This window comes from Bombyx mandarina, chromosome 10, assembly GCF_030267445.1.
Source record: "Bombyx mandarina strain Sakado chromosome 10, ASM3026744v2".
NCBI classification, from domain to species: domain Eukaryota; kingdom Metazoa; phylum Arthropoda; class Insecta; order Lepidoptera; family Bombycidae; genus Bombyx; species Bombyx mandarina.
This window is the reverse complement of record NC_143217.1, coordinates 4869537-4878186: the sequence shown is the minus strand read 5'-3', so window position 1 is coordinate 4878186 and position 8650 is coordinate 4869537. Positions and strand designations below refer to the sequence as shown.

Genomic DNA, 8650 nt, shown 5'->3' with positions numbered 1-8650 from the left:
TCTTGTTTAATTTGTACAAAAGACTCCACAAAACCGGCATCTGTAAGACTCATCACATATTTATCTTGTTTTTTTTTTCATTGCTCCAACTGGATCTTATAGTCATCGCAACATAATGTCTGCCACGTGAGGTCACTCTCAATGGTGTTATAAAGATCATTGAATTTTTAGTGGAGGTTTTGTTCTGATCGTTTGTTAGATTTCCTAGAACTTCCATACTTGAGATTATGTATATTTTGTATTCGGAATCATCTTTTTTTCCCTAGTTTATATTCCACGTTTTGTTACACGTATCTACCTTTAAATCCCGCGGAATCACGACCCGCTGAGAAGATCCGGCGAGAAACTCAGCGGGCCGATGCATGGGTTAGGTAGCACGTCGAACTCTGCCGAATTCGACGAGTACGGTTATCGGGATCCCAAGCCTGCTCTTACGGCCTGGCCACGGGGATCGGCGGTGCGAACAGCGAAGCGGTGGACGAGGCGACCATTCGCGCAGCACCGTTTGCAGGCCACGGGTACTCACGTTCGCCGCCGCGACTAGTAAGGAAGTCCGACAGCGAAATGTCTATATCGAAATTATCTCGATATTGCTTACAAATTAATAGTTTTTTGGTTCAGGACCTATTATTTGGAAAAGATTGTGAAGTACATGATTTGAATAAGAATCGGAGTGTACCTATAGATGGAGAATTCCACAAGAAGTACGAGAAATACTTTGGGTGGCTAGACTTCCAAATAGCTGGTCTAGCTAGTATTTCAGCTTTTTTTTTTTTATTGCTTAGATGGGTGGACGAGCTCACAGCCCACCTTGTGTTAAGTGGTTACTGGCCCATAGACATCCACAACGTAAATGCGCCACCCACCTTGAGATATAAGTTCTAAGGTCTCAAGTATAGTTATAATGGCTGCCTCACCCTTCAAACCGAAACGCATTACTACTTCACGGCAGAAATAGGCAGGGTGGTAGTACCCACCCGTGTGGACTCACAAGAGGTCCTACCACCAGTAATTACGCAAATTATAATTTTGAGGATTTCATTTTTATTACACGATGTTATTCCTTCACCGTGGAAATCAATCGTGAACATTTGTTGAGTACGTATTTCATTACAAAAATTGGTACCCGCCTGATATTCGAACACCGGTGCATCGCTCAACACGATTGCACCGGACGTCCGTTAGGCCACGACGACTTTAAAAATATAAAATAAAAAATAAATAAAAAATATAAAAATTTCGGTTTTAATTTTTCGCGGCGAAAACAACTAAACTCATTTAATCACTGTACTATTCGCCGCGACTACCGCTCGACTCCGTGGCTCGCGCCGTCCGTATTCATCATAGACCTATATAGTAGGGACACGACATATTGTTCTATACGTACAATTGCTTATATAAATAGCACCCATTTTGAAGGCACACACATAAACATATATCTATCTCGTTCTTACTCAGCACTTTAACTCGCAGAAAAACAATATAACAGTATTTCAGTGCGTACATAAAATGAAACATGAATATACGTAAATGTCTCCGTCTCCGTCTAATGAGGCCGAAAATCCGCCATGTTTAGCGCGCCAAATGTCATTGTCACGTCAGTTCGGCCGTCTGGTTTGGGTTGTACATTATTTAATGACTTTGATATCGATTTAATATGATTGCTTATATAAAATTTCTAATTTTATCATGCTTAAAACATACAAAAATAATAATTAAAACATATTTTATAGGATCTCAAGAAAGTCGATGCCCCAAAACTATTATCTATATATATTTAAATTCATTATGGAGCCCTCATCCGAAACATAGATTATACACTTAATATATTTGAATCAGAAATATCGGACACCATTTTTCGGTCGGAATCTATTCATCATGACACTAATCATAAATACCTCTTTAAAATATGTCATCAAAACATATTTACACATTCTGTTTAGATATTTCGGGAAAGAGGCTACCGACAAAATCTCTTCGGAACAATTTAAATAAAATAGTTTTATTCCGCAGTGAGTAAAACACTATTGTAAATTCGTTAAATATTTATTAATTAAGTGATTTTAGAGAGGAAGTCACAAGGAATGACGTTTGTAATTTCATTAACGAATAAATGTTCTATAGGTGCTTTTTTTATCATGCGGTCCCTTGATAAGTTTAAAATTTGCGTGCGGTGCGGTAGTGCGGTGCACCTTCCTTGAGATGCGCTGCGGTAGTGTGTTACGGACTTTAGAGTCAGCAAAACAATTAAAATAGATTGTAATAGTCTAAGAACAACACGTACTCAAAATACGATAAAATTCAGCATGCTAGAAATGGGCTGATGGCACTGTACTATGCCATATCTTTATGTTTTGCGGCAAACGACAACTTTATAAAATCAGTGTAGCAAATTTTAAAAATCGTCATATCGTTTACTTGGAAAATTTGAAGCACGAACTCGTCTTAGATTTCACATAATATCTAAATCACATCATCTTTGCACATAACAATATACTTACTTCCTATTAAAGTATGAATTCTACAAATACATTCATACTCAACAATATTTAAAATAAAATAAGCCAAGAACGTTTATCGATAAAACCTACTAACATTAAAATCTTCTGGGCAGCACTAAAACCGCCATGTTTTGTGGCCAGATGACGTCACAGTGGCACGAATTTTTTGTTGACGTTTCACTTCCATAGGTTTCCTACTTCAGTGGTATTCATGCATTTGTTTTGCTCGCCCGCCGCATCGCGCGATTCGCTCGGTACATTTCGCCGGTCGCTTCGCCGGTCGCCCGTGCGCGTGGCTTGTTAGGTACATTTCTATGCTCTTATTTTAGTCGCTAGACGCTTCGCCGTTCGCACCGCGCGAATATTCGTATCGGCGAATGTCCCGTGGCCAGGCTGTTAGTGTTGTGTTAGAGCTGAAGGTAGGGCGATGACGGTGACTAGCTCCTGCGTGATCAGGATTCGGGGAGTAGTCAGCGGCGGCAACGATAAGGCGATTATCATGACGCATCCAGGATGACTCCCAGGTACTTGACCTTCTTGGCCCAGGGTATAGGTTGGCCAAAGAGGGTGATCGGGGGTGTGAGATTTCTCCTCCTAATACGGGAGGAAATTCGTGTAGAGTTTCCTCTTTGAAATAGCACCGCTGTACTTTTCACTGGGTTGATGTCTATGCGCCATTTTCGGAACCACTGTCCGAGGGTCACGGCTGCGCTCTGGAGCTTACTCGCTATAAGGGACTTGTTCCTACTCGAGTAACAAACGGCTGTGTCGTCAGCGAATAAGGGTAGCTGGGTTGGCGGCGACCTCGAAATGTTGTTAATAAATAAACTAAATAGAAGCGGCGAGAGGATGGAGCCTTGCGGAAGTCCAGCCATGAGCGGTCGCGGGGAGGAGCGGGTTCCCTCGACTCGATATCGAAAAGAGCGGTTTGACAAGAAGTCCCATATGATGAGAACGAGACTGTCCGGCACGCCTTTGTTGAATAGTTAGTAAATCAAATCATTGTGACAGACTTTGTCGAACGCCTTTGCGACGTTGAAGAAGAGAGCCGTGTATAACGGTTTTGGTCGGTTGAGCCTCACGAGAATGTGCTCCGTGAGGCGGTGCACCTGCTGTACGCATAAGATACTCGATGGAAGATCTCCCGTTCGCAATAAAAACACCATATAAGTTCCTGCTTTTATTTTGAAGATTTTACATTTTTCTGAAATGAATACAATAAATGACCTACTGCTAATAATAATTATGAACCTTAAATCGATTACTTCTTCGCGGCTGCCTTTTCTCGCGCCTTCTTGCCTTCCATTAGTTTGCTTCTTTCTTCCTCAGATAGATTATTGTTTATTTTAGTAATGACTCCAGTACCTAAAGTAATGTCTCCAAGGCGGAGTGTGAATCTTTGGCCTGTTTCGCACACCATTGGTTTTAAGAGTTTCAGTTTTAATCTGTAAAAACAAACAACCAATATTAACCTCACTGCAAAGGGTCTGCTCAATAAACTTTAGTCTATTATTATATGAAATTTAGTATATATTATTTTGTGATTTTTCATTTTAATCAAAGCAAAAAAATGTTTTTCAGGAGAGGGCGTGAATGTTTCTAGTTAACTGGGCATTCCATTTGGTACCTCAATTTCGTATATCAACATGGAAGGCAACAGATTCTCAGTAACCTATGCCGATATAAACTATTCAAACTTACGTAGCGTCCTCGCCGGGCATTACCATTTCCTTTTCAGGAATGGTAACTTGACTGGCGCAGTCCCAGGTCATTGAAAACATTTGTAACTGAATGTATGATGTGAACGGTTTCGATCTACCGCCTTCCTCCTTGCTAAGTATGTATACAGCGGCTTCCAAGTTGTCATGGGCTTTAGCAGTACCGGGCTTCGCCATGACCATACCGCGTTTGATTTGTTCCCTTTTGATGGAACGCACAAGAGCTCCAAGTTGATCTCCAGCTTGTGCTTCCTCCAAGGTTTTGTGGAACATTTCAACTCCGGTTACGGTTGTTTTCATTGTTTTACCATGACCAACAATTTCACAATCAGTACCCTTCTTCAAGACACCTGTAACAGGTTAGTTGCCTGGTGTATTATATTTATTAAAACAAATGGACTTACGATTATTGAATTCAAAAAAATTTTTGTTTGATCATTTCTGATATCAAAAATCATAAAATGAATCCTAAATGTTGAGTACAAATGTGCATATGATTAAATATGTGTAAAGAAAAACCTTTTATTATTTAAAACTGTTTAGTTTTTAAAAATGATTTTTCTTCAGTGTCATTCAGTGTCATGGAGTGAAGTCTGCCATTTAGTAAAAAAGAGAGCTGTTTTTTATAGTTTCTTACTGTTTAATTTTTAATATTAATTTTAAAATAAATTAAGGGCTTTAAATGTTTTTTATTATTTTATAACAGAAAAAGCAATCAAGTCTTTTATTGTTTATTCATTCTGAAATACTTTCTTTATATCATTATTTATGTATGACAATATTTATATAGATAAATTTGTATATTTTTTTATTATTATTAGGATTTTTCTTATTCATGAAAAAAGAATGCATCTACCACACGACTCTATACCGTCCTTGGTTGACTGGTTAAGAATGCTTTAGGCATTAAGACCGGCACTATATTTTTGTGCATAAAGTTGAATAAATAAATAAATCTGAACAGTTGAAAAATTAAATATCTTAAGGAAATACCTCTGTATAAACGGCCTGTAATGACAGTTCCTCGTCCAGGAATTGAGTGAACAGACTCAACTGGCATCAGGAAAGGTTTTTCGAGCTCTCGGATAGGTGTTGGAATGAATGTGTCCACTTCTTTAAGAAGTTTAGTTATTGCATCAGCCCCTATTTCAGGACTTTTGCCTTCAAGAGCACAGAGAGCAGAACCTGTAAAATTATAGAATATTATATAAGTAATAATTTTAAATCAGTATTTTAAATGTCAAATAAATGTTATTAAATCTATTTTTGTTGCATACCTTTAATAACAGGTATCTTGTCACCATCATATCCCATCTCAGTCATCAACTCTCTGATCTCCATCTCAACAAGCTCTACCATTTCCTCATCAGCAGCATCCACTTTGTTTATGAACACCACCACATGTTGAATACCAATCTGTTTGGCAAGTAGTAAATGTTCGCGTGTTTGTGGCATTACACCATCGGTTGCAGCTACTACTAATATGGCACCATCCATTTGTGCTGTGCCTGTAATCATGTTCTGTAATGCATAAAAAAGATTGTATTGTCAGTATTTTTTTGGTATTAAGAAAATAGAAATACTTTATTTGCTCATTGAGTTCACTAAACACTATTAGTTAAAAATTCTTAGCTTATATCTGGAAAAAATCTAGTAAGTTTACTATTAACTTGCATATTTTATAAGTTTAATATGTACCTTAATGTAGTCAGCATGACCTGGGCAGTCAGTGTGTCCATAATGCCTCTGTTCTGTTTGGTATTCAACATGAGCCACATTAATAGTGATACCTCGAGCCTTCTCCTCGGGGGCATTGTCAATATCTGCATAACCTTTTTTCTGTGCCAGATTGAGATCAGATAATACTGTAATAGCATAAAAATTGTATAAATTGATAGACTCGTTTTATCACTTTTGATATCAATGCAATAAAACTGCTTAATTTAAATAGTAAGAAATTTAAAATATAGAAAATATTTGAGTGCAATGTGATAAAGATACTTTTTTCTAAATGATTAATAGATTACATAAACAACAAAAAAACTAATTTTTACCCTTAGTTATTGCTGCTGTTAGTGTAGTCTTCCCGTGATCAACATGTCCGATTGTGCCAACATTGCAATGGGGCTTTGTACGTTCAAAAATTTGTTTTTCTGCATAATGTCTCTTGAGTATTATACTTAATGGAGTCAATCCTGACAAGACAGTTGAGTTCCGTACATTTGCACACTGACTTTGCTTCAAGACTAATTTCACAGCTACAAACCATAAACGTTGACATAAATGTTAAATGTTGAAACCATGATGTTGTGATTAGACATATCACAAGTATAACCAGGACAAGAAAAAAAAATAAGAATAGCTTTTAAAACAATAAAATTTTATTCTAATAACGTAGATTGAAACTGCAGAATAAAAAAGCATATTTTTTGTCTTTTAATTTATCGGAACGCTTAATTCCATTATTGATTAAATTTTATAACATTACTTAAACCTAACCTCTATCTAAATACTTAAAAATCAATATTTTATTTAGACTGAAGCTTGAAGGTTGTAATAATGGCTAAATTTCAATATATCAACGTGAATTGTTGAAGAAACCTTTGGATTTATGATTCAACGACCCTGTTCTGATATCGAAGGGAGTAGATAGTCAAGTTTTACATAATCCTGATAACCCTTACACGCATTTCTAAACTACAGTTAGTAACCAGTCTCAAAGTAATACCTCACTCTGGTAGAAAAAAAGGAATAGCAAAATACATTGCTATTGGTGATTAGCAAAAATAAGAAAATGGAATGGAGAAGTTAATTTAGTTAATTTTGGCATACCTGGACTAACCAAACTTTTCACAAATGTTATTGAAGCCATGTTAAACGAGTTCTTCAACACCAAGCGGTGTTAAATATTAAATTTTCAGAAATTCCGATTAATTTTTGTTTGGATATTTTTCATTAACTTTATGTACATTCATTTATTTTTTCGAATTTGCAGCACGAGCTTATAATATAGTGTATAATCTATGCCCTATGGCACCTTTTATTTTAAGTGTATTATCTATATTTGGGATAGAATCCACAGACATTTTCCTGCTGTAGGTACCTAATATGAGTGAGTTCAGTAGATTGGGGGAATAGGGACTAGAGATAGAATAGGGACAAATCTGGGATGTCACAATACTTTTGTTGAGTTATTAGATTTAACTTTGTTGAACTGAAAATGACTTTTATTTAGTGTTTAGGAATACTAAATAGTTTAATTTAGTCATCAAAGTTTTGTAACAAGTTCCTACCTAACAACTAAGTAGTGTCAGCCCCATCGAAAAACTCTATTGTCCCCATACGTAACCTGATTCACCCCAAAACCAAGGTCAATGGCGAAGTTAGTTTTTTTCAGTTTTTGTGTATATTTTGTAATGAACTATTTATAATAAATCCTCGTATATAAAATTTAAGCCTCCAGAACTATTTTAATCTCAATTTTATTGGTATTGTCCTAAGAAAGACCATTGAAAATTTGTGTTGGATTTGGAAAGGGTTCCGATTCCCCCCAATCTACGGTTCTTTAATAATTTACTTTCAGGTTATAGACTAGTGTTTTGGTAACAGTTCGCAATTAATAAGTGTATAATCTATGGGTTATTTGTAACTTTTCCACATTTCCGTTAGTGATTTGATTTTCGTAGGTAACAATAGATTGGCAGGACGGCGTCCTTTCTATTGTCTATCACCGAAATCTGTAGTTTTTAAGTAGTAACATGGTTTTCTAACAAAGCAATAATTATAAGATAATGTAAAATGGCAAAACTACAAGTAAAAAAAATTTGGACCAAAATAATATAAACTGACCTGACGGACTGAAATGTAATAAACTATATTACCATTTTACACTAATGATGCATTTATATTTGAATTGAAAACTTCCCTGTGAAATGACATTAAAGGCGACTCTCAAATGAGACAAATGCATACGTATAGGTATAGAGTTTAGCAAATTAGTTAATAAGATGGAATAATTCCGAGTTATGAAGGCTTTACTTCAATCGCTCAACTCAGGAAGCACCATACGTGTTTTTTTGCCTGCGAAAGTAGAAAAGCATTTAGACCAGCTGAAAATAAGTACAGCACAGTTGAACCTCTACAATAATAGTTACTAAATCGGGTTGTTAATTCCAGTTTAATTTCATTTTAATTAAAATTTAATTTAATTTCGGTGCTTTATGGTCTTTACGTTCTATTTTTTAATTTCTCATTGATGTTTTTGAGCTTAGAATCTTAAACATCCAAAGGACACTTCAAAGTTTTCGTCTAAAGTCCGCCATTTTTGCTAATAAAGTTTTCAATACATTTTTTTTATTTCCGCAAAAATATAAACTAATCAATCGTATTACATTGTTTATTAACAGTAGATTTAAAGAGTCTAAGGAAATG

At 36.0% G+C, this 8650-nt stretch overlaps 1 protein-coding gene across 1 annotated transcript; it reads right to left on the bottom strand.

Annotated features, from left to right (window-relative positions):
* Positions 1-3668: 3668 nt before the first annotated feature.
* mEFTu1 (mitochondrial translation elongation factor Tu 1) lies at positions 3669-7362 on the bottom strand. Its single transcript, XM_089730266.1, has 7 exons — positions 7052-7362; positions 6274-6477; positions 5918-6084; positions 5497-5740; positions 5213-5404; positions 4203-4569; positions 3669-3946 (listed from the first exon to the last, which is right to left on the bottom strand). Exons 1-7 carry the CDS (start codon positions 7089-7091, stop codon positions 3763-3765), a joined length of 1398 nt encoding a protein of 465 aa, XP_089586392.1. The 5' UTR covers positions 7092-7362; the 3' UTR covers positions 3669-3762.
* Positions 7363-8650: the final 1288 nt, after the last annotated feature.